The sequence below is a fragment of the Pelodiscus sinensis genome, chromosome 21 (assembly GCF_049634645.1).
Source record: "Pelodiscus sinensis isolate JC-2024 chromosome 21, ASM4963464v1, whole genome shotgun sequence".
In the NCBI taxonomy this organism is placed as follows: Eukaryota; Metazoa; Chordata; order Testudines; family Trionychidae; genus Pelodiscus; species Pelodiscus sinensis.
In genome coordinates, this window is record NC_134731.1 from 1425073 (window position 1) to 1452551 (window position 27479).

The 27479-nt window shown below is 42.0% G+C and overlaps 1 protein-coding gene across 2 annotated transcripts in view; it reads right to left on the reverse strand.

Annotated features, from left to right (window-relative positions):
• Window positions 1-648: 648 nt before the first annotated feature.
• CRK (CRK proto-oncogene, adaptor protein) overlaps window positions 649-27479 on the reverse strand; it is a 30455-nt gene continuing 3624 nt past the window's right edge. The window contains exons 2-3 of one of the 2 annotated variants that reach the window (XM_075904505.1): window positions 16993-17358; window positions 649-3453 (exon numbers count right to left, since the gene is read on the reverse strand). In XM_075904505.1, the coding sequence (XP_075760620.1) occupies window positions 3446-3453; window positions 16993-17358 (374 nt within the window). In that variant the 3' untranslated portion in view covers window positions 649-3445. Of the gene's footprint in view, window positions 3454-16822; window positions 17359-27479 lie in introns of both variants that reach the window. The other variant, XM_075904504.1, reaches the window with a different exon arrangement.

Sequence of the window (27479 nt, forward strand, 5' to 3'; positions counted from 1 at the left end):
AACATGACATTTTGGAGAAGCAAATAAATAATCATATTGTATCCTTGTACAACTCGTTAAAAAACATGTGAAACGCTCCCAAAGACAGCTGTTCCAAAAAGACACCAACCCCATTTTTTGGCTATATTTTTTATTTACTTCACATACTATGAACATATACATTACATGCTACAAAAAATAAAAAAGTAAAATTTAACTGTCAAGAAAGTGTATAGTGTTATAATACAATGGCATGTGTTCGTATATTTTTACTTCAAACTGGTTTGCTTAGCATCTTTCCCCAAAAAACCATTAAGAACATGAAGTGTTTTACTCAAATGATTAGAAATATTTGCATTAACAAGTACAATTGAAACAGATTAACAAGATTGAACAAGGTCATATATTAGTATAAAAGTCTGGGATTTATGGAAATGAAATACATATTAAAAAATAGCAGCCAAGTTGTACTTCGTTTAGTGTAATATAATGTGAAAATGCTCTAGGAGAACACAGTGTAGTTGAGCGTTCTGCTTTTCATGGTGTATTTCTAGAAACCATAATTATTCTAATTCTAGCACCTGCCTATGCACAATAAACCCAAATACTGAGAGAAACAACTAAAACTTGAATGACTACTAACTGTCGTATTAATCAGGTTTTTTGGGGGGGGGGGGTGTAGGAAGTTGCGCAAAAGAGGGAACAAAGGCCATAAAACAATTCAATCTACATATTTATGAATCATTCAATTTTATCTTTCCTGGTTTAAGACCTTGGTGAGAGGTTGAAGTATCAATATCTTGTACAAATGCAGACTTATCCTGTAGGCCTGTTAGCTGATGAACAAACTTATATGTCATTTGAAAACTTAGTATATTAGGTAGCTAAGAAAAGCTGTTTCACAAGAACTTATGCTTCTAGAATAACAGCAGGTATTAAGACTTTTGTGGGGATGATTGTTTTTCTGCTCTGTCACAGGTTATAATAAATGTAAAGTATTTTCAATTATATAGGCTTCACAAACACATAGCTACATAGTAATATGTTTGCATTCTTTAGTTTAAATGATTGTATAGGGCATTTATTTAGCAATAAAAATTCTGTTATACCACCTCCCCATGTTAAAATATAACCTGCGTATTAAGCCCATGTATTTCCTTAAAGGAAACTCTGTTATCCACAAAAGTTCGGGAGTGGAATCTTGTAGGCATGACTAAGCATGTGCAGGATGATTTAATTATGATTGGAAGAATCAGTTGAAATGGACTACATTGTGTTACCTTACTGAGAACATAACTCGCTTGCTTTTTTTTTGGGCAAAAGGTGATGAAAAATATATAATCTATGAGCAATTAATTCTTATGTAAAGATACCAAATTTAGAGATTGCCTGTATCAAGTATTCAATTCCCATAAGTAGCAAGATCAGGAAAAAATATGAATTAAATGTTAAGAAACTAACATTTTAACAGCCCATGATTAGCTCATCTTTAAGCACATTCAGTACTAACTCAGAAGCAGTCCCATAGTCAAGGACTGACGCCATAGCATCCCAACTATAATATCAAGTTAGATTAGAAATGCAGTCACTTAATTACTTCTCTCCATCAAGGAACTGACAAAAACAGATGAGTTGTAAGTTTTCTACAGAGGGTTTAATGATACTTTACAAAAAAAAAATCAATGTTTATTAGGATTTATCTACAGTAATCTGCCCCTACCTGAAAATTGGATATACTGATCAATTAGTTCTAAGGTAGCGGAAGTACGTAACAGTTTTATTCTTTCCAGCATGTAATAGTTTTGAGGTAAAGTGTTATCAGTATTCTATTTTCTGGACCCATGCCTCTCAGCAGTAGCCTCTTTCATAGGAGCTAGCCCTTGAAACATTTACAACTGTTCAGAGACATTCTAGTGGTATTTAACTATTTGTTTCATGTCTAAGAGGTCTTTCAGCTTTATGGCATTTAGAAAAATCCTGTTTAAAATGTAGCCACAAATGTTACAAAATAACTTTGAATATTTGTGTCACTAGATCGCTGTATTTGGAGAACTTACAGACACAGGCAAGAGATAGTTACTTCATTGTTTTAATTTACAAAAATTACTGCTTCCATTCTGATTTTAATGTTAAAAAAATGAGAATGATTAGTAGAAAAAGTTGAAGATTCAAGTAGTGCATAACATAACCTAGTCAATGAACTGATTTTTATCATTAGCTATGAAGTAGTAGTTTACTTTATTATGCCTTTTTATAATCAGTCCAGAAGCACGTAAGTATTTTCTATTAGTTTATTACAAATAAAACCTTCTCATGAATTTACCATCAAATGCTTTACAGATGGAAACAAGCAGAGCAGTTCCAAAAGTTATTTTAAAATAAAGATAATATTTGGTTTGTTAGTTCAAGACATTTTACACTGATTTACTCTTGCCAATGAATAAAACTATTCACTAAGGATAAAGGAGTTATGAAACTGTCCCAATATAATTTAATTTTCTCTCTTACAACTGGCTAATATTCTCTGTCACTTTTTCAGAGCAATGCTGCATATTTTGGTATGTTTATGAATTAATGAGTAAAGTGCTAGGCACGTATTTGTCAGCATTGGTATGGAGGTCTACAATTCCTTAAAACAGTATTTTTGGGTAAAAAAATATCAGGATGTGTTAATATAACATCTCAACTTGAAGTTAGCTACTAGCAAAGTTTGAAGCAACAGTACTAAAGAAACCCATCTCTAGTGTCCTCAAACTCTTCTGAAGCCCTGAAAGAGGATTTGATCTCATTTACCATTGAAATGGTAGTTATCAGTAAATCACAAAGCTATCCCAATGTATGTTCTACATCTAAAAAGATTATTTGCATGGTGCAAAACATTAGGGCAAAGAAAGTAAGAATGAAAACAAAGGCAAAAGCTCCAGGATTAACTGGTTGTGAAATTCCTACCTATACATTGAATTTTCTAAGGTTGATTTGCATTGCCTGTGGAAGCAGCAACATAAGCAATGGGAATGGAGAAAGCTAAAACTCTAATCAACAGATGTATTGCTGCTTTCTCTACCTGCTGCTGCAAGTAAGGTACAGTGCAGGCATTATTATCAGCTATCATGTACTAGTTCTGCCATTTGACACACAGGTTATTTAGTTTCGTACCCTGAATAACACAAGTCTTGATTAAGGAATGGTGGTGTTCAGTCCCATGGGTTTGCAGGTATCAGAATGCTTGTATACGCAAAACTCCTTTCAACATCTGTAGGAACACAGTCTAAATGGCAGCTGCAGTAAAATACAGTGAGACCGTTCCCATCTGTAAGGAAAATTGTTGAGCCACACTCAGCTGAAGTCCTCATCAGGGTTCTGTTGGTCCAGCAGGCGGACATGCGTGAACGGAAAGTGACCACGTTTACCATTGCACTCGCCTTCCCACTGACCACTCACATTAATCTTTGTGACCTTAACCAGCTCACCGACCTGCAGGACAAGAACAAGTGAATGGTTATTACACCGTGCAGAGGAGGTTTAACACCTTGTTACCCTCATTTTGGTGCTGGCACTCTCCAATGGAAAATGCTACTTGCAGTCGGAAATAGTCTTTGGCAGAATAGCCTAATCCACATTATTAAGCTCCTTAGGAAAGCAGAAGAGCAGAGAGAGAAATGCAGCAGTGTAAGGACAGAAGACATCTACAGTGAACATTCCCTGCACCAGTCTCTTTCAGTGTGTTCTTGTGGCCCTCCTGTCATGGTAAATGAATAACTGCTGAACTAGCATTAGATACATGCATTAATCATGGTGGGACCGATAACTGAACGTAAGAATGACAATGGTTTGCAAGTGTCCAAAGGAAATGCATTACTACACTGGAAACAGAACAGCACTGTACAAAGAGACCCCTCAAATTCAACTGAAAGGTTGTACAAAATGTTTTAAGAAATAATAGATCAGATACAAGCCCTGCTCAGGTGCCAACAATTCCTCAATGGCATCTTGCAGCACCCTGAGCATAAAAGTAAGTAAAAACAACAAATAGTCTAATAGCACCTTAAAGACTGAAAACATATAGATGGTATCATGAGCTTTTGTGAGCACAACCCAAGAAGTGGCTTGAGCCCACGAAAGCTCATGATACCATCTACATGTTTTGTCAGTCTTTAAGGTGCTACTAGACTATTTGTTGTTGTTTAAGTTTTCCTGTTACAGACTAACTCGGCTCCCCTTCTGAAGCTTATAAAATTTAGTGACAACAACAGCTAAAGTGCAGTGGTGACGTTCTCTGGTTTAGGAGAACAAGTATCAAATTTTAATAGTAATAAAGGGCAGTATTTATAGCATCTTCCATATGACTAAGCACTTCACAAACATTAAGACTCAGTCAGGTGTATGGTAAGCATTATCCACACTTGACAGACAGGAAAAAAGCAGAGAACTATTAGGTGATTTGCCCAAAGTTGTACAGTGAGTCACACCTTGCAAAATTAAATCACACTTACTATTTTAAGTGTTGCTCAACACAGAAGGAGTGAGGTAATATCTTTAAAGGGCCACCTTTTTTGTGAAATTTACCAGCTCCACCAACAAGTAAATTATTACACAATGCAGAAAACTATTTGATTTCTTGTTACCCTAGTTTAGTACAGAGATCTGATTAATGCTATAGACTGCATGCATTCCCTTCCCTCCCCCCTCCCCCAGAACATTTTTAGCAAGTTGGCCAGCAGCCCAGTTCAGTCCCGGCCCGCACCAGGTCTGAGCTCAGACCCTCCTCCCAGTCAAGCACTGTTGCCACCTCATGCTGCTGCCTCTCTATCAGAGGCAGCAGCACAGGGCGACAAGCAGCCAGTCCATGAGGGAAGCTGGCTTTTAAACTGGCTCCCCTGGCAGACCAGGTCCCACCTGGCAGGGGGCTCCTCAAGAGCGGGACTGAAGCGCACTGGCTGCTGGCCTCATCTCCAGATACTACAGAATAGCCAAGTAACCTATAAGAATCCATGAGGTTAATCCACTATTCAATTAACTGATAATTAACATCCGTAGTTTGGTACTGTTCATACTGGTACTTTTCTATGAAAAGGGCTCACTTGCAGTCTCAAACAGGTCAAAAGCATGTGTGTCTCACCAGCAGAAGCTAGTCCTTGTGTTTCTAATATCCTGGAATCCACATGGCTCCCACTACACTGCGGATCAATTAATACGGCAGATATTTGATTACATACAAAAACTGATAATGTAATTTATTTGCAAAATCAAGCCCTTAAGAAATGGGAAATGCCAGATGTAAGACTGCTTGTGAGACTTTATTTCTACTCACTTGTGCACACATATTATGATAGTCGTTATTACATTACAAACACTATTTTATCCTCAGGATTCATCGAATTCAATGCACAGGATGGATGATGCTCAGGGAATGCAATAGATGTTTAAGACAAGAAGGAACCTTTATAATTATCTAATCTAACCACTACATGCAGACCTATGTCTTGTTGATTGCTTATCAACCGAATGCCACACTGAATATGTAGTTATGAATTTACTTATGGGCTCTATTACGATGTTTTTGTGAGCATCACAAACATTAATTTACCTTCATAACTACTCTCTGAGAAAGGATATCATTATTCCCATTTGACAGACAGGAAATCAAGACACAGGGAGAAAGCCAAGAATTTGCAAATGTCTACTAATTTTCTGTGTCTTATTAGAGATGATATTTAGAGTATTGGAATTGTTATAGTAATTCTATGCGTTTCTTAACACTGTACAGATATTAATGTATACATCTTCAACAACCCCGAGTATCAGATGGGCAAGTTATATTTATCCCCATTTTACAGAGGAGAAAATAGAAAAATAATGTGGCAGAAACTCAGGACCACCTAATTTTCAATTCGAGCATCACTGCTCCAAACGAGTTTACTAACCAGAATTGCTCAGCACCTGAGCTGTATTTCAGCTGTGGTCGTTGAGCATTCAGCCCTTCTGGAAATCACCTGCTACAATCGGTTCTTCACACAATGCACAATCAACACACAGCTTTCAGCACTGTCGCACACGCTTTACAAAGCTGGATTAGGCTATTTGACAGTGTAGTCAAGCACTAATATTTGGCACATAGACACCCAGTATCAGTAAGTGGCTGAGATTTGGGTCCGGGTTCTACTTGCACCTTTGTAGTCTGTGGTATTTCTCATTGGACCAAGCCTCCCAGACTGGGTTGATGGATCTGAGTAAGCAGGGCAGGTTGCTGTGTAGACATAACCCTATAAGGCTTTGTTCAGTTAAAAAAAAGGTTGTGAAGGGGACAGTATTGTTACTACGAGTTGGTAGAAATTAGATTAGAATTAATGATCTTCTAGTTCTCTGTACAGTTTGTTTTCCCAAGCCCAGAGGTAATTTGACTGCGTTCGTACAGACGCAGCAGCAGTGTGCTGTTAGACATGGATGATCCATTTGGCTGTGTTCCATCCTCAATTTCTTGTTTGTGTGCACACTACTACTGTGAAAAACCAGGACAACAGCACATGCATAGTGACAATAGAATCCTGAAGGGGTACAGCAGCAAGACAAAAAATAAGCTGCAGCTTGTGAAGCATAGTCAGGCAATGGCTGGTTCTCACCAGCTTATAACTTTGACAAATGCAAACAGATTTTCATGAGGCCAACAAAAGCTTCCTCCTTACTCCCAAGGCTATCATCCTCTAAATGTATGTTTGCTCCAACCCATGGTTGTATTAGAGTTCTTTAGAAAAAAACAGTAAGATTGTTATTTTTAAGTAACAGAAAGTTTTAGGCACCCTACAAAAAGGATTGCTGCTGCTTCCCAGTACCCAACCATGGATGTTTCCATTTCATGTAATTAGTGATGGATTATCCGTTGTGCCAAGGCACCTTCTCCATCTCATCAGCTTCCCCCTTTGGTGAAACAGGCCTGGGGTAAATCAACCGCTGCTTGCCTCACTAAGCAGCCTTTGTCTTTCCCCTTCTGCATTCCTCTGGCTGAATGGCCTGGTCAGGCATCAGGGCAGGTCTAAGGGGTGATGCTCCGACAAACAGAAGGAACTTCACTAGACACAAACACAAAGGGAGACGCTCTCCCCTCCCTCCTCGCTGGGGCTGGGTATCATCCTGGGCTTTCCCCTAGGGAGGCCCCCCTCCCCAGCAGATACTCAGGCTTATCCATTTCCCTGGGCAGAAGCACAACCACTGCACCCCCAAAGAGGCTTAGGCCCCTACTGACACAGCCTCTGCCTCAATGGGGGGGAGGGGGGAGGAGTGAGAGAGAGTGGAGAAGAGTTAAAAAGGTCTCAGACAGCCCTTTGTTGGATTCAGGTGTTCTTAACTGATCTGAGATAACCCCCTTCTCAGCTGATAGGGAAGAGGGCCTTTAACATTCATGGGCTTACAGCTTCCCAGATTCTCTTGCAGCTAGCCAGCCTGACTGTCACACTGTTTGGGAGTCCAAATATGCCTGAACAGCCAAAGGGGGGTAATTTTTTTTTCAGCCTCTGATCAATTATCGGCTAATGAATTATCAAGCTATGAATACTTAACTAGCATAGTTACAAATTTCTTGACCTCAAGGATTATACCTTGACAAAGTTTACTGGCTTTGTAGCTAGGTCAAAACTCAGTGATCCAGGCAGGCTGAATCTGTGAGAACAGATTTGGACTCATGATATTGCAATAAACTAGGTAAATACAACTTAGATGGGGCTACTATAAGGTGGGTGCATAACTGGCTAGATAACCGTACTCAGAGAGTAGTTATTAATGGTTCACAATCCTGCTGGAAAGGCATAACAAGTGGGGTTCCGCAGAGGTCAGTTTTGGGACTGGTTCTGTTTAATATCCTCATCAACGATTTAGATATTGGTATAGAAAGTACGCTTATTAAGTTTGCAGATGATACCAAGCTGGGAGGGGTTGCAACTAATCTGGAGGATAGGATCGTAATTCAAAATGACCTGGACAAATTGGAGAAACGGTCTGAGGTAAATAGGGTGAAGTTTAATAAAGACAAATACAAAGTGCTCCACTTAGGAAGGAACAATCAGTTTCACACATAGAGAATGGGAAGCGACTGTCTGGGAAGGAGTTCGGCAGAAAGATCTAGGGGCTATAGTGGACCACAAGTTGAATATGAGTCAGCAGTATGATGCTGTTGCAAAGAAAGCAAACATGATTCTGGGATGCATTAACAGATGTGTTGTGAGCAAGACACAAGAAGTCATTCTTCCGCTCTACTCTGTGCTGATTAGGCCTAAATTGGAGTATTGTTCCGGTTCTGGGCACCACATTTCAAGAAGATTGTGGGGAAATTGGAGAGGGTCCAGAGAAGAGCAACGAGAATGATTAAAGGTCTAGAGAACATGACCAATGAGGGAAGGCTGAAGGAATTGGGTTTGTTTAGTTTGGAAAAGAGAAGATTGAGGGGGGACATGATAGCCGTTTTCAGGTATCTAAAAGGGTGTCACAAAGAGGAGGGAGAAAACTTGTTCATCTTGGCCTCTGGGGATAGAACAAGAAGCAATGGGCTTACACTGCAGCAAGGGAGGTTTAGGTTGGACATTAGGAAAAAGTTCCTAACTGTCAGGGTGGTCAAACACTGGAATAAATTGCCCAGGGAGGTTGTGGAATCCCCATCTCTGGAGATATTGAAGAGTAGGTTGGATAAATGTCTATCAGGGATGGTCTAGACAGTATTGGGTCCTGCCATAAGGGAAGGGGACTGGACTCGATGACCTCTCGAGGTCCCTTCCAGTCCTTGTGTTCTATGATTACAGATCACCTTGCTGCTTCTATAGCAGTCACCACACTAGAGTACAGCATCTGAATTTGCTAGTAGACTGCCTTCAACTTCTTACTGGCAGCCTTGTGCTGTTAGACCTCTGAAGTTTTTCAAGCCCTAGATGTAATGTGTGTCTTGTAGGGCTTTAGTTACATTGTTTGGCTAAGAACACTGGTGGATTAAAAGTGATTTAAAAGACTTGACAATGAAAATTTCTGAATTGTGAAATGGGGGACAAAGAGTGTGCATCTAGTAAGATACCATACTGATAAAAATTAGCGCTGGATTTATTTAACTGCTTGGTTATGCAGGAGATCCACACAACTGCAATTTATAATTATGAAATTGAAAGGAATTAAACACCAGAGAGGTGAGAGAATAAAAAAGGGCCCTAGTGATTAGAAACTTGGGGGGAAAATAAAACAAACAAAAATCTTGGGAAAATGCAGGCAGGGAAAAAAATCTTAACCCCTAATTACTATGGAGGGATGTGAATGATTGACCAGTTAACTGGTAAGTATCGCCCTTACTGGGTGATGTTTAGTGGTTATGGTTAACCGGCAGGGACTGAAGCAGCCCTGTGCTTGCCATGGGCAGGGGGCGCTCCAGCCTAACTGGAAGAGTCTCTGTCCGTAGTGGGCCCCGCCCAGCTGGAGAAGTCCCTGCCCACTGTGTGTGGGGGGAAGCTGCTCCTGCCTACGCATGGTAGGCAGGGAGGCCACTCACCCCCATTTAAGTGCTTAACCAGTAAAACATAACGTTTAACCAGTTAACTGACTAAATGGGATTTTACGTCTCTATTACTAAGAATCTGGGAAAACAGTAATGTTGACGGATACATTGGAATAATAGTGGATAATGAATTGCACAAGGCTTTACAGTGTGAGGCAAGAGCCCAGAAGAATGACCCAAAGTTGTTGAGCCTGTGGAATGTTGATACAATTTGCTCACCACATAGATCACTACAGTTCACTGACAACTTTTGTCAGATGAAATACAGAGACAGGCAAATTAATACTGATATTAAGGAATACACTTTGAATCCATCCATTAACAGCACAGACGTCTCACAATAAAAGTAGAAAATTCATTCCTCCAATATCTCCATACATCATGGGTTCCCAAACTAGGAGGCATGAAGAAATTCCAGGAGGGGCACGAGGCGACCCAGCCTCCCCCACCCCAATCAAGTTTTACTGCCCTGTTCAGTTCCTTTTTTCACTCAACAAGTTTCGCTGCTATTGGGGGGGGGGGGGGGGGGGCGCCATGAGGTTTTTTCAAAAATCAAAAAGGGGGGTCATGATGCCAAAAAAGTTTGGGAACCACTGCCATAAACCATGGCCAGAAGACCTATCCTGTATAGTGAGCAGCCTAATTAACCCAGACTGAATAATCAAAACATTGAAGGAAAAAGTGCTAACCCTACTTTAAGAAAAGAGCAAAAAATGAGAGGAATTCATCACTAAAGCAGAAAACTTTAAACCAAACGAGAGTGTATTAGTCATTTAATCATCTGTGTGGAGTATGGCCCAAAATCACAACCAAGCCCTGAGAAATAAGGGACTCTCTAAAGGCAGGGGGGATGGGGGGGATAGGGCATTCATCTTGAGAGCACAGGGTAGTGGGCTCAAGTCCTGCCCCCCCCCCCAAGCAAAACAGATCCATGTCCTGCACTTGTATTCAGTCAAGTGAATGGCAATAAAGAACATTACCTACTTCTAATGAAAATCAAAATGCCCTTTCCACAGAAAAGCAAGCCTGCCAACCTTCCTGACAAATGAAATGTTCTGTCTAAACCTCAAGAAGCCAATGCTATTAAAATGTTTTATTTGCATTACAAATGTCACAAATCACAAGCCCATTACGATAACTCTGTGTTTGTACGTGACCTAACAATGTCGGTATAAAATGAGGCAATAGGTGGTCTCATAATAGCCGATAAAGAAAATTTCCAATTTCTAGTCAAAATCATTCAGAGATAAGAAATCTGAACTCCAATAACATGCGATAATGTTAACCATCAGGATGGCTTGCACACCTGTCATATCTGGATCCACATGCTAAACTTAATTGTTGGCTTAGAAGTAGGCACGGTACATAAATGATTTTGCTCTCCTGTTCTTACTGCCTCTTCTTCTTGGCCTGGGTGGGCAAACTCCAGCCTACGAGCCGGATCTGGTCTGCAAGGTTAGTCCTTGGCAGGCCCCTACCTCCATGTCCCAGTCTCCTACCACTCCAATTGGCTGCAAACAGCCAATGACTGCCTGGTACCTGCAGAGGCGGAGATAAATATAGCAGCGGTAGCTCAGCAGAGACTAACCCTAGAAGGCTGCTGGTTTTTTATTTCCTGTCCCTGTTTTAGGCAAAGACCAAACCCTTCCTTCTTCCACACAAGGGAAAGGGGCCAAAACTCTCGTGGAAACTCTTGGATTATTTGCATTTCCAAGAAAGGCAAAACACAAAGCTGATGAGCTGGTAGAAGAACAAGACCTTGCTGACCAAAACAGAGACAAGCACAAGACAACAGGAGTCTAGAACAATGCTAGATGCAAAAAAATCTGTTGCTAGTAAAAAACCAGAGACAGACTAAACACCACCAGACTCCAAGAGCATGCAATATCTGCCAACATGCTGAATTCACTGCAATTAGGCTTCACACTAGGACATAGCCCAGAGGGGGACAAATGGTGATTGGCGGTCAGTTTTACAAAGGTATTTAGGCTCTAACATTGCAGACAGACATCTAAAGATTTTACCAATGTGTTGTAATCAAGTTTAAGTACTTCCTCTGATTAAATCTTCTGTTTTAGATGGGACAGTACGCAAATCTCAGAAGGGATCATTGGAAATGGAGTGACAGTTCTGAAGAGGGACAATGCAGAGCACAACACAGGGGCAGTGGCAAAGGTGGTTTGCATCTTTCCTATCCTGGGATTGCTGTGGTTCAGTTCAGCTCCTCCTGCAGGTTAGGGTAGCCATGAGGGCATTGCAGCGCCTGATGGTGAATAAAGGACTAGCACCAACCAGGGAACAGATGGATCCAAGGGATAACCTCAGCCATGCCCACCACTGACCTCCTGCCAGTACCAGAGCACCCTCTGTGCTTGGGGCAGCACAAGGACAATGGACCCAGCTCGAAGCTGTCCGAGTTCCATTGTGCTGGAGGTATTCTCAAGAGGCTGAATGGGTGCTCTGCCATCCGTCTGGGCTGGCAACCTGAAAAAGGTGTTGAGAGACCACAGCAAATATGGATCAATGTGTTTGGATGGCAAGAAAGGACAGACAAAACTTGAGATAAGCTATAATTGAATTCTAGATAAAACACACAACAAATCAGATCATTTAGTTTGAGGGTTTTTTAATATTATAAATCTCAAAGAATAAGTAGTAACTTATGCTTGGCACTTGTTTACCTTTGTGGAAGTTTGCCATTGCCCATTGCTCACAAGCATGTCTACAAGAACATGAAAAGGCCACGTTAAGTGTATTATGTATTTCAAATAGCAACCCGAGTCAGTGAAGTAAGAGTCACCATTCCCAAAACACACTTAACTTACTGTACAGAATTAAGAAAAACACTTGTACTGGTTTAGGGACTGTCACTGAAGGTTGTTAAAAGGGGAGATTTCTATATTTAAGTATTTTGTCACTGTTCCACTACCTCCATGTAATGAATTGAACTGTCTCTCATTTGGATCTGACCTGCAGTAATACATCCTAGCTTTCTAGATTGGTAAAGCAAAGTAAGACTGAACATTTTTTTCACCTCATTGGAAAGTAAGTACAATCAAAGCTTCCAAGCTATTACAATAGCTTTTAATTTAAGCTAATGATTTAAGTCTCAATAACCAAAGTTAAGTTGGACCATCTTAAACCAGCTTTAAAACTTGGCAATCCAATGATTTGTTTCAAACATCTGTTTGAAAAGTAAGGTAATATACAACATAAAACAGGTTATTTAAATGCTCTGTTTTGTTTAGACATCTTTAAAGAATTGCTTTACAGAGTTTCTGTATTCCATTGGTGGAGAATTGGGAAACATTTATTTTTATAAAAGAATATGAACTGCTCTGTTTTCCCTCTCACCTTGTATTGTTATCTAAGGCAATGAGGTGAATTACCTTCTTGAAAGAGGACAAAACTGAAGGGAAGTCAACTAAAGAGGAATGAAGTATTAGGAACCTATGTCTCTAAGGGTAATTACTGCACATCTCTAACAGGTACACAAGTTTGCAGAAGCACTACACCCTGGGGAAAGGGCATATATGGGTTCTGACCTAAGGATGTTAAAATGTGGTTAATTGACTAGTTGATGGAATTTCCATCCATTAGTGGACAGGCACTTCCACATTCCTCCTTTGAAATGTACAAGAGCTCCAGCAGGGGCTCTTGTACATTTCAAAGGAGGAATGCAGAACTCCATGTACAGCCCTGGCCAGCAGGAAGTCCCACTGACTCCAGGCTGCACTTGGGTGGCCTGCTTTGAAATGCACAAGAGTCCTGCGGGGGCTCTTGTGCATTTCAAAGCCATGGAGGCCAGGGTCAGCAGGGGACTCTCAATCCCCCACTGACTCCGGGCTCCATGCTATGGGCTCCCCTGCCCCTTTGAACTGCGCGCCCCCAGCGCCGAGCCCAGCTAAGGAGAAACAAGCTGGGGTGGGTTTACGAAGACAAAGTTGGCAGCAGGATGGGGCTACAGGAAAGCAGCCTCTGGGAGAAGGGAGGAGTGTTTGAGTACTAGAACGCCATTGCTGGGAGGAAGGAGATTTGGGGCTGGCAAACCCAGAGAAGCAGTGGCACCAGAAGGTTAGGAAAGGATCAGGGAAGACAGTCCAGTCCAGAATGGAACAGAGCTTTGCTGATGTTCAGAGGACCCCTTAGCTGGAACTTGGAGTAGAGTGTGGGCTCTGGTTGCTCGGTCCACCACTGGGGCAGTGGCACTGGCAGGGCAGGGAATGGGAAGACTGTACCTGTTCACAAGAAGAGACTCTGACAACCCAGAAGGGGAGGACACATTTGACTTGATCATAGAGCTGAGCCTCAAACACAAAGCCTCTTGCCTTGATGAGAGAAGGTAGGGTGTGTGGTGAGACCAAATGGAGCCATTGGACCTGGAATCAGCTACACCCCAGAGTAACCCAGAGGCGGCACACTAATGGTATGCAGACCCTGTGACACTACAGCAGGAGCGGGGAACCTTTTTAGGGTCAAGGGCCACTGACCCACAAGGGGGGAGGGGGAATCAATCAGGGGCCACACACAAGTGAGAAATAAAAGGAAAAAAAACCCAAACCCTCACTGACGTGGCCCCAACCACGGAGCAGAAAGACACTCTCCACATTCCCCTTGCACACCAGAGCCTAGGGGGGCCCAGGCTAGTAGATTTTGTGTGCTCCAGACCCTGGGGGTTTTGCGGAGGGGCTGGAGTGCCAGCATGAGCTCTCCAATGCTAAGGGGGGGAGCCCTGAGCCCAGGGACTGGAGCCAGGCAAGCCAGAAGCCACATCCAGCCCCTGGGCCTTGGGTTCCCCACCCCTTCACTATAGGTTTGTGGCTTTAACTAGGAAGGAAAACTGTGCTGGGTGTAAGTGGCTTAAATTAGCTTAGAACAGGAGAGAAATGGTATCCATGGAATGTCTTTTACTTACAAAATATGGCAGACAAGTGATTTATCATTAAGGGATGAGTGTCCAGTCCCATGAACTCAACAACTGGAAGATCTGCCAAGGCACCTGCAGGTAATTTGTCCCTTGAGCTGCACAAGAGAGCCTAAATGTTTAGTGCTTCCAGTCTCACGTTCCATGACCAAAAAACACACAAGCTTTTAATGTACATTTTCTTTAGAGATGAATTCTCCTCGCCTACAGACAACCCCCTAACCGCAAACAAATTCTTTCCAGTAACCACGCAGCATACCTCCATCATACACATCCAGGAATCCACCCCTGCAATTAACCCCAGTGCCAACTCTGTCCACATATCTACACAAGTGATTTCATCACTGGACCCGACTGCACCAGCCACTACATCAGGGGTTCATTTAACAGCAATCCACTAATGTGATCTATGCCATCAAATACCAGCAATGCCCCTCTGCCATGTATATTGGCCAAACTGGACAGTCTCTACAGGAAAGAATCAATGGACACAAATCAGATATCTGAAAAGGCAACACACAGAAACCTGTTGGAGAACACTTGAACCTGCCCGAGCACTCATTAATGGATCTCAAAGTCACCGCGATGTTTCAGGCCAATTAAACAAGCCAAATACAGAGGGAAGTTGGAACTTAACTTCATTTACAGGTTTGGGACTCATCACAAAGATCTGAATAAAGACATTACCTGGCTAGCACATTACCTTCCACATCCAAATGACAACCAACCAAACAATGGGTACTTACGAACAATTTGCACATTCTCTATAAGCTTTATGTAACATGAACACTCTAATTCTCTATTTTTTCCCTTCTATTCCCCCCCCCCACCACCACCACCACTCATCCCCTATTTATTTTGGAACTGGACTTTTAATACTCCATTCATCTGAAAAGTGGGTACCCAAGAAAGCTCACGATACCATCTACAGGTTTTGTTAGTCTTTAAGGTGCTGCTAGACTTTTTTTTTTTTTGGTAGGGGTTTTTTTTTTAGTTTTTCCCAATTACAGACTAACTTGGCTACCCCTCTGAAGCTTTCTTTATAATTAATTTGCTTACAAGCTTTAACGCTACACTGGAATTTTCCCTTAAATGTGAACTAAACCTAAAGAAGGAAATGCAGAAATGTGTGCTGAATGTACCCACTAAAAAGGCTTCTATAGATATTGGAGAACATGGTGTCACAACACATATTTTTTAAATTTCACTGAATTTGGGGAAAAAAATCTCATTCTTCTTGGTTTCCTAGAGATGCCATAGCTTCAATGTCAGAGCTCATGTAATAGCTAACATCTGGCACCTATGATCGTCCTATGTGCACTCTGGCCAACTTGTATCTTTAGGACACACAATTTTCTGGGTTATTCATCTAATATTTGATTAACACCACAATACTTCTGCTGTTGCTATGAGCCTATGACAGCATTTTTAAATAATAATGTAATTATGTACAGTGTCCACATCACTGATGTACTTCAGTATATTTTATACTATGCACATACCACACCAAAACTAAACATGAGAATGGGGAGTGCCTCCTCTGTGCCTCTCCACAGAAACTGTCTCAGCTTCCATGAAAGGACCCAAGATGGTGGGCAACAGGAAGCAGGTTCCACAGCATGTCTTACCACTGAAAATGCCCTACTCCCAATTCCCTTAAGCTTTACTTCAAGATGAATTAGTTGAAGTGTGTCTATACAGTATTCTTATTTCCTTGGTATTTCATTTTAAAAGAAAAAAGTATGCACATATGATTAGAATGTACAATCAGTACAATCAAAAAATGATTCAGCAGTGATGCATCAAGAAACATCCTGCATCCACTTGTCCCAGTGTTTTCCATATGTAGTGTTACCAGGACCACTTGACACACAGGGCCTTGGTAAAAGAGCTATCACCTAAAGGGTTCTACATCAACCACATGAATGATCAGCATCACCTCAGTGTGTTATTAAGGAAGATGATATATGAATCCTGCTATAGAACTATTTGAGTTATTCATCTGGAGGTGTGGGAGAGAAGTCAGCATGCCCACATAGGACTGGAAAGAGACTGTGCCCAAGTATTCAAACTAACCAGTTTATGAACTCTTAACATTGTTATTGGAAAAAAAATCCCAGAAGCACAAAGCTGTGAATAAGAACGCGATGAGGAAGCGTTGATATATTAGTAATGCTTGAAGTGGAATAGGTTATTTGTTCAGTACATTTAATACCTTAAACATTTTATAGTATAAATTATGAGTAGGTTTCAAAACAACAAACTAGTTATTAGTTTTACATCAAGAGTAATATTACAATGCTTTCTCTCTCTCTCTACATCACTACAAAGGCTATGTGTTTGAAGGGAAATCCCTTGAATAGAGCTCTTCTTTCTAATTTTTGCCCATTATGTACCTCCAAAGCCAAGGCTGTCTTGTCGTAGGCATTAGGGACTCGCTTCTGGATAACCCGGGCATAAATAGGGCCATTCTGAAGGTTAGGGAGCGGAGTGTTGATGCTGGGTTGGGCATAGGGCCCTGGCTCCGGCCCACCCAGTGGCTGTGGGTGGGAACTATCCTGGTTACCTCCAATCAGAGCAGATACTGAAGCAGAGGAAGGTCTATACTTCTCCACGTAAGGAACAGGTATCATTCCCCTCTTTCCATCGCTGTCTTCTGCATTCCACCATTGCTCTTCAGGCTTATCCCGGATTCTCAGTATGTCTCCTTTCTTAAATGGAAGATCTTCCTCATCATTTCCATTAAAGTCAAAGAGAGCTCGCACATATTCAGCCTCTTCCTGCCTCAGTATAACTCCACTATTCTGTCTGGATTTGGAAACAGGTTCTATCAAAGTTGTAGTGTCCAAATAGTGTATTTTGTAGAATTCCAATAAAGACGGTAATGAATCAAATTCTTGGTCACCTATTCGAAATCTGCAGGGATTCAACCCTAAAAGAAAAAAGGCCACATATTATTAGAGAGAATTTAACAAAAATGTGAAAAGCTGAATTTTAATCTCTATGAAAATTACTAAAGTTTATAGATAAATAATTTGAAGAATTAGACGCTTTAGGGTAGGGATGTTAAATATTGGTTAATTGAAAAGTTGAGTAACCTCATTAATTCTTATTGGTTAGTTGACTATTCTATAGTGCCTACGGGTGGGGCTGGCAGCCAATGCACTCTGGCTTCACTCCTGGGGGAATCCCCTGCCACTCTGTGGGGAGTGCCAGGCGGGAGCAGATCTGCCAGGCGGGAGCAGATCTGCAAGAAGAGCCAGTTTAAAAACCAGCTCCTGTTGTGGACCGGCTGCTTGTCGCCCTATGCTGGTGCCTCTGATAAAGGAAGCAGAGCAGGGTGGCAGCAGCCCCTGTCCAGGGAGGGAAATGCGTGTAGTCTACAGCGCAAGCTTTTGCTTATCAGATAATCGGTTAATCGACTAAACTGTTACATCCCTACTTGAGGGTAGGGTTTTCCATTTTATTTAACCTTTGTGCAATGCCCTTTTCACGTATTACTACCTTTAATAATCAAAATCCCCTCCACTTGTTCATAGTTAATGATTTGTACAGATGCATACATGGAAGAAAACTGAAGGTTGTTTTGTTAGAATAATGAAATGTATAGTATCCTGTACCTTCCAGAATGAGAAGGTAAAGTGTGTGAATCTTATCAGATGGAATAGGATATTATTTTTAAAAGTGACGTTTGTCAAACTAGGAAGGCGAGGTTAGGCAGATTAGAACAAAATTATAGTAGTAGGCCAGTACTGCTATAGTGAAGGTTAAGACCAGCTTTCTGTTCAAAGATCAACTCTGAAAGTTTGATTCCTGTGAAATTTAATAACTACTTAACACCTTTTTATACACCTAAATACTTGCATCACCTAAATCGATATTTTCCCTTATCCATCATTAAATCCACAGACTGCTTTCATGTTCCATCTCACTACTGACCACACCCATGGGAAGACAATGCCAGTACTCTACTACTAACATACCCTACAAAGCTGTTTATTGAAATGAGGCTGACTGGAACCTCAAGTTACACATTCATCTCTACCCTTTCACCCTACATATGGGGGCTCATAGTGAAACACCCTCCTATCACAATCACACTTCCGCATTCCTCAAACAAATCTACAGATCTCCTCATGTCACAAACACATCTCTACCAATCAGTCCTACCTATTGCTTCCACTATTCAGTACATCTACACCTATACTGAAAGCAACTGGCCTGAATATAGACAGTTTGCCAAAGACTTGTTCCAGCTCTGGGGGGGAGCAGAGTTAAGGTTGCATAAGTGTTTACTTATCCAAGTCATTTGGATTTCCCTGTTTTCACAAGTTTTAGTTTTTCTGAACTTGATGTTCTGGAAGAGCACAAGCTATCACTGGACAACCTTAACTCTGTTAGTAAAAATCCTCATTAAGTACCTGATTTTTCACTTCAAGGTTTATTCTGGAGGACGTGAAGGAGTTTTGTTTCTTACTTGTGTGTGTCTCCAACCTACCACATCTATAAACTCAGCCATATCCAGCTTTTCACTTAGAACTGTACAGAATTTTCATTTCCAATGTATACCACATCTGAGTATTTGATATAGAATGACGTTTAGGTACAAGCCCAAGATAAAGAATGAACCATGCAGCTTTTTCAGCCCTCTGCTCTTCATAGCAACACTGTCCTGAATGTTGCATCAAGATTGCTTTTACAGTTATGTTCAGTTACGGATAGTACTAATAGTTGTCAAAAAAACACTAACATGGTGTTTGAAAACAGATATTAATTGATCTGGAGCATGTGCGACACTTCCAGGCAAGGACCGAGCGTTGGGCAGTCAGGCAAAACGCCCCGCGAATGTCAGGTTACTGACTTGGGAACCGTTATGACACCAATACAGCCTACTGACCCGACCCCTACCTTTCCGCTAATCGCGCTCCGAGAGCATGTTTACACATCTTAGCCAAAAGGCCGAGAAGCGACTACACTTGATCTTAGCCCTTAAAGGCCACAAAGAGTTGTTAGCTTGGCTTTGGAGCTGACATAAATGAGGCTGTTCTCACTTTTTAAGTGCATTTTTTCAGGAAAGTCATAAACACCTATTTTATCCAACTCAACATAGCAATACATATGCAATAATTGCATTAACCTTTTACTTCTAATTTCTTATAATTCACTTTCTTCATATTTGTCAATTGGAGGGTGAGTGATAAACTAGAATATTATATGCATCCAGATATTAAATTAAATAAATCACATCTTATAATAATTACACATTATGAATGGTATACAGCTGATTAATTGCCAATCTTGGTTTGAGTTGTCCAACCGTCCATTTCTTTTTTTCCCCCTAGGTTTTAAGTTCTTCATTTTATGTGGAAAACAGTAAGTCTTATATTCCATATATCGTATAACCAGTTGTGGGAGGAATGAAGACAAAGAAATTCACACTTCAACAAGTAATGAGGAATGGTAAGATACAGTCATACTTCAAGCTTTTACACTAGTCCATTTTCGCTCTATCAAGCAAGGATGCTTACTTATTGTGTTTCTCCAGAGAGGATCTCTACCAACTCTGACCCCTGGGCCTTAGCTCAAGACTAAATGAATTCTCCCTAGCTCTTAAGACTTATTTTATCAAGGGCAGCATTACCAGGGTGGATTATTGGTTCAGGCTGACTCCTGAATGTTCCAACTAGTTCCTTCAACTGAGCAGGAGATAGTCAGAGAAAAAGCATGTAAAAAAAAGAACCTCTGGGAATTCTGGGATGAAGCGGCTATAAGAGAATTCACCTAGACAAGATCTTGAGAGAAGCAGAATTATAAAGGTCAGTCAGTCCAGGATTCCCATTCCAGCAGACTAAGGCCAGGTCTACACTAGACCCAGCAGCTCAGCTCAAGATACAAAATGCAGCTTCCCTTACGCCGAGCTTGGTGGCAGCCCTGCAGTGGGAGGCCGATGGGCACAAACACTCCCATCAGCTTCCCTTACTCCTCACAAAAGCAGGAGTACTGGATGGGGATGTGAAAGAGTAGCTGACTAGATGATTAACCAATAAGCCTAGCCTTATCAGTTAATCTAGTCAACTACTCCCCCCAGCACTGGCCCCTGCTTTCCCCCTCCCCCCTCACAGAGGCAGCAAGTGGGGGGAAGGGAGAGCAGAAGCCAGTGCAGGGGGGAAATGTGGGGGGGTGGCGGGGGCTTAAGCCAGTTCCCCCAGCACCAGATCTGTGGTGCTGCCTGCCCTACCCCCCCTCACTTCAGGCAGAGGCTACTTCATGGTGGGGGATCCGAGGTCAGACACTATCCCCCCCCGGACAGGGGCTGCTGTCACCCAGTGTTGCTGCCTCTGTATCAGAGGAAGCAATATGGGGCAGCAGGCCAAGGCCGATTTTAGGCCGATTCAACCGATTCCCCTGAATCGGGCGCCACGCCTATGAGGGCCCCATGCTTGTTGCTCCCCTCCCACAGCTCTGTGGCGTGCCAGGCACGCTGCAGGAGGGGGCGATGGCCCGGAGGAGGAGCGCGGCAGCTTCCCTGGCTTTAAAGGGGCTGTGACTCTTTTTGTGTGCAGTGTTTTTTGTTCAACAAAAAATCCTGGCTGCCAGGGCCCTGTTGAAACTGTTCGACTTGGGCCCCGCACTTCCTAAAGCCGGCCCTGCAGCAGGCAGCCAGTCTGGTTTTTAAACTCGTTCCCCTCATGGATCAGCTCCTGCCTGGCACCCTACACTGCTCCCTCTGCCTGCAAGTGGCAGGGGGCTCCTTGGGAGTGGGGCTGGATTGCACTAGCTGCAGCCCTACCCTCAGGGACTACAGAATAGTCAACTAATTGCTAAGAATTCACAAAGTTAGTAGACTATTCAATTACCCACTAGCTAACATCCCTAGTATTGGATGCCTGAGGGGCATCCTCTGAGTTTGATTAGCAAGTCTTCATATATTTGTATCACCTTTTGAATTATGAGTTAGATATGTATGGTGTTTGGCTTTAAAATGTGTGCTATGCTTCTAGGTGACAACATTTTGGCATCAGCACTGCCTAGCCTGCTTGAGATTCCTTGATAGACTATCCCCTGTATAATGAACCCACTGAAAGGGTCAGAATTTACACTTTGTGACCCAGCAAGGCATACAGAGGCATGCCAACAGCAAGATAGCTAAGGCTTCCAGGCCACGTGCTGGGCAGCTTGTGTTTGGAACAGAGGAAATACAGTCTGCGTAGCAAAGGGCAGTTGCATCTTCTCCATTTTGTCTTCAGTCCTGCTTTTTACCTCTGGAGCAACTTTTCTACAAAGTTCCACAAGATCCAGCCAAGCTGAGGATGCGTACCAGAGGGACTTTCAAGCCAGCAAACTCACCAGTACTGCTAAGAATGTGATATATGGACACTGAAGTCTTTATATGTAACTGCTTTATCATTTAACAACTCTTATTATAAACCTTTTATTTTAGTTCCTAAAGGAGGGCTGGCAGCATGGTATTTTGGGGAAGATCCAAAACTATATTGACCTGGTAACTTTGCTGGCCTGATGGGGTCAGAAGAACAATGTGTGTACATGAGCAAAGTTTTAAATAACTGGGAGCAAGAGAACTGGAATGAAATAGAGGGGGGTGAGTGGCTTCTTTTTTAAACTTCTTCATAATCAGTGTAGGGGATCAAGAGCAGTTTGTGACTTGAATATTACCCATCAGTCTTGGGAGTATCAGCTCTCCCTTTTGAAGCCTGCCCTGCCCTTGGCATTTCCAGCAAGGGCCACACCAAATACACAGCTATTACAAGAGCTCAATGTGGAGCTATGCAGCTGAGAGAGGCCTTGAAAGAGCACTCTGACAGTCACAGCATTATGGTTTGGTCAATGGTGTTCTACCTGGCTCTGGAGTTTTGGGGGCTATTAGGAACCGTGTAGTACTAATTGTCAAGTGCTAATTATACATTTACAATTACACAGTTTGTCTCACTAATCTTACAAGTAGTGAGTGCTTTCAGCAGTGCTACGTATTCTGCAGGATATATTGTGAAGTAATAAAGATTGTTTACCAAAAAGTAGCTTTTATTCAGAACCAAAGCCAGTGTAAAAAAAAAAAAAAAAAAAAAAAACAGGGTACAATTTCAAAAACTATAATAAAAACTTCTTAAATAAATTGTTCTGTTACTTTAACAAGGAGACAGAACATTCGTGTCTTTTCAATTCATTTTGGCTTCACAAAACACAGTGGCTCTCACTCTTCAGTGTATGTGAAGATAGATGCTCCTTACTGTCCCATGGCCTGGAGTGGTAGGGGATACAGCTGCATCCCCTGAAGCCACATAAGAAAGTTGAGGGATGGGATGTAGAAAGGTGCTAAAATGGAATTCTCCACTGATTGCCAAGGAAGATGAACCCACGATTGAACATGCAAGTCAATAAGAGTCTGCAGCTGTGTCCAATGAAGAAGGCCATTATGCCCTGATATAACTGCTTCTATCTGCTCTTTTCCTCTCTAGACTGTCTGCAACATTCACCCTCCAGGACCTCTTTTCATGATCCAATGCAGCACTGGCTTGCAGAATCTCTTTGCACATATCCTCTTCTTTCACCTCCTGTCCAGGAATTCCAGGGGTGCATAGGGAGGACCTCTCAACACCACAGCAGCAGCTATAGACAAAACATACAGCAACATCTTAGGTACAGCACAAAGAAAAGTGAAAGTTTAGTTTGATAATGCCCTTCCCTGGGCTCCATGTCTCATTTAAAACTTTCGCAATTATTGATACTGCAGCCTGAATGCACCCGTGCACAGTATTGCCAGCCAAACCCAGCCACGGTGAGTATGGCAGAGCAGAGGCACTAGAAGGGTTGCATAAAAACAACAACTTTTCAGCTTATGTTCCCTTATGCCAAGGGAAAAGGCATTGAGCACTGGTACTGTTTTCTACAGACAGTGGTGATGTTAGTTGGTATCTCATTCCTGAGGGTAACAAAGGCAAAAACAGCACAGCTGCAATTGGCATCCTGGAGTCACCTAGCCCGACATACACTAGCCTGTTCAGCAACTACCATTGCAGTAAAGTCATCAGGACTGGCATGGGAAAATATTTACTACAGAGGAATGGCTGACATCCACAGAAACCTTCAGGAGAGGACTGCTGAGTACCCTCACACAAGTTTGTGAAAGCTCTCTGGAGAATTTCAGGAGTGTCTGTGTACATAAACTGCTCTGCATGCCACTCCTGTTAAATCCATAGGGGAAGAAATAGCAGACAACAGCTTTACCTTTTTTTGGACAGTTACCACTTCTGGTATGAATAAATTAATACCACTTCTGGTATGAATAAATTAAATTAATTACTTGGTATGACAGCACCACATTCTTCTTAGTGATATAGAACTATGACAATCTTAATATTGATTATATGACATCATATTCATACAGGATATGATCTTTGACTTAACCTTAGGCTTAAATTGAAGCAAGGGAGGTTTAGGTTGGATACTAGGAAAGGCTTCCTAACTGTCAAGCACTATAATAAATTGCATAGGGAGGCTGTGGAATATCCACCACTGGAGATTTTTAAAAGCAGATTAAACAAATACTTGTCAGGGACGGTTTAGATAGTGCTTGGTCCTGCCATAAGTACAGGGGACTGGACTTGAAGGAACCTTGAAAGGTCATCCAGTTCTAGTATTCTATCATTATGATTTATTTTACGGAGGATAAGTCATATGAGATGTCACAGAAAAGGTTTGATTTGCTCAGTGTGATTACCTTATTTGTATGCATGTACCATCTTTGCATCTGACTATATTTATTTCAAAAAGTAGAATGCTCACCAGACAAGATGCTTTCATTCTAGATACATGGGTGGGGAAGGGGCTATTGAGAGCAAAGAGGAAAAAATAGCCTTTAGAGGAGAAGCTTCTCTCCCACCCGCTGAGCCTTCCCAAGGACAGTGCAAAAGCCTCCAAGTAATGGCTGCTGTGACTCTACAAAGAGATGTGATGTGACCACACGTCTCTAGACTCCATTGTGAAATGTCAGTACTTTTCCACAGCCCCATCTGGGAACTGAGCTTTGAAACAAATGGTTCCAGCCAGATGCAAAAGAGTTACAAGGCAAGGGAATGTCGTCATCTGGGTGTTCTTTGCTCCCCACCCAAGAATACTTCTGAACACACCTGAGGAACAAAGACTGAACTAGGAAAGTGCTAGACCCAAGCTAAACGTATTTCTAGCCTGTGACTGGAATACCTGGATTCCAAGCTATAACTAGTGCAGCTTGCCACTTCTGAACCCACAGTCTGCTTGAACCAGCATTGAGAGGGAGATTTTGCTATTCAATAATATAATAAATAGATTGGATAAGTTTAGTTTGCATTTGTTTATTTGCTAGGTAATCTACTTTGGTCTGTTTGCGATCACTTAAAATATATCTACTCTAGTTACTAAACGTTTAATTTAAATGAGTTTGGGGGGCATCATAACACAGGAGCAAAAAGTGGTTGCATATGCCTCTCCACATTGGTGGGGGAAGCGAATGTTATGAGCTCATGCTACACAGCTCCCTGTACAGTGCAAGACAGTATACTTGTGTTTATACTCGAGAGGTTACGGGTTCTGTTATGTTGGAATGGGGCACCATTTGTGGATTTAAACATTGCGATGAGAAATGCATTCACACACTTACCGGAGGTTCCTTCCCAGCATCACACTTGCTTCTGCTCAGCTGCTGAGATTGACTAGACTGCAGTGGACTCTCAGACAGATCCCTCATATGTGGCATCGCTGGACCCTCACATGTCCCCCATCCTCCTGGCTGTTCACAGAACTCTGTCTCTCTGGTGCCACTGAGGTATCTACAGTTCTCTGCAGCGTGCTGGTGTGGTCTCCACCAATTCTGACATAGAGCTCACTGTAAACCCAGCAGGTCTGTGCCTTGGTATCAGATGGACCGTTGGCCTCCCTGGCCTTCTGATGTGCCTGCCAGAGTTCCTTGGTTTTCACACGGCATTGTTGTTGTACCACTTCTCCTACATCCCCTGTGCAATTTTCTCATAGATGTTCACGTTTCTACATCTGTTCCGTAGCTGCGTCCACAGAACTGCTGCTCCTCACAGGCCCAAAAGATCCAAAACCCCTGTCTACTTCAGGCAGGAATACATTTGGTGCATGCAGCTAGCATGGTCAGCTGTACACAATAAGGCAGGGCTGCAAGATGTGTTCGCCAAGTTGGGCAATCAGGAAAATGCATTTCAAAAATATGCAGAGTGGGTTCCATTCTCTATGTCCCCTGGACAGTAAAGTTCACATCAGTGACCAGAGGGGGTCAATGTCAAGCACTGTGGGGCACCCTCTCCCCCATTCCTTTATTCCATCAGCATTTGAGAAGATTGGTGTACAAAAAATTTTTTTGGTAAAATCTGCGTATTTAAAGACATTTGTTTGTTTTCAAGGGGAGAGCCTCTGTTTAAGGAACATTTCGTTCAAGTGACTCCAAATTTGGATCACTAACCCTACCCTGCACTCCATAAGGCACAGCAAATTTCAAGACAGGTCAGCTTACATGCAGATTTTGGAACATTTAGAAATAACTGTTCTTTAAGCAGAAACTCACAACATGCTAGCCACTAGCCATGTATAGCTATTTGGCCAGTTGAGTGTAGCTAGTTTACTATAGCAGTAGCTATACAATATATAGTAGCTACTGCTTTTCTATAAGCATGTCCTCACCACAGATCATGTCTCCTGAAGGCATAGCAGCTCAGAGACATACCTGTCAATTTTAGGACCACTGCTAATGAGTCTAAGTAAGTGGGCTGGAAGTGTCCCATTCTTAGCTTTTGATGTAAAAATGCAGTTAAGAGATTGACAGGCAAGTTTCCCCACCCCCCTTTCTTTTGTGCTGTTTATATAAATATAAATAAATATATTAGGTGTCTTATTTCCACTCCAGTTCATCTGAAGTGCGTTTTACCCACGAAATCTCATAATGCTATATATTTGTTGGCCTCTAAGGTGCCACAGGACTACTCATTTTTAAATTTACAGACTAACACGTCTACCCCTCTGGAACTTTGTCTTTTTAGGGTGTCTATTAGTTTTAATTGTAGGTTTAAGTTAAAGTAAACCAAGTCAGAAGAAGATAAAGCTAGCTTGAATAAATTCAGCACCTCCAGCTCAAAAATTGAGGAACTGGACCTGAACTGCCTTGGCATGCCAGAGGCGAAGTTTGTTCTTTGCCTCTTATCACCAGGTTCTCAAGAAAGGGTGCGAGTATATTAACCAAAACTTTATAGAAATAATACCACATGTATCTTTAGACTAATGCTGAATTTGTAACCCTGGTTTATTTTACCATTTGATTGCTAACTAATGAAAAATTAGTTTAAAATGTTATTAAAATATTAATCTCATTATGAGCATCCTGTCACACACCCCAGAGTCCTTTGCTTATTCAATCCTGATTCTGGGACAAGAACCTTATTTTCTGATCAGATTAACTGGCAAACTTATAGCCTACACTATCCAAATTAATATTGTTAACCTCCTAAATCATGCAACAACGAAGTAGGGCTGTAAAGAGTCTCTGCCCCTATTCTCCCTGCTACTCATCCCCCTATCTCCTTTCTCAGTGTCTCTCCCCCTCACCTTAGCTCCCAATGCCTCTCATCCCTCCCTACCACTCATCCCCTTAATCCTGGTCCCCTCTTGCTAAATCACTTCTGTGCATAGCCCCTCTGTGGGATCTGAGCCCCTCTCCATGCTCCACATGGGAAAGCCAGGATCTGGGCAGGCCACACTGCCACCTAACATTATACTTTCACTTATCCTTCAAGAAATCCATAGGCTACACATTCCCCACCTCATTTCTGACAATTCTCATGACAAGGCTAATCCTGTGCTTCACTTGCTGATAACTGACAATGCAGCATGAAATGAGGTATACGGATTCTCTTTTGCACATCTCTCCTTTGATCACATATACAGAGATCAGGAGTATTTCCCCTCTCCATATTGCCTCGTATTACAATCACAAATCTCCCATACTGGTCCAAGTAACCCCTCCATTATTCAGTACAGCTAGAA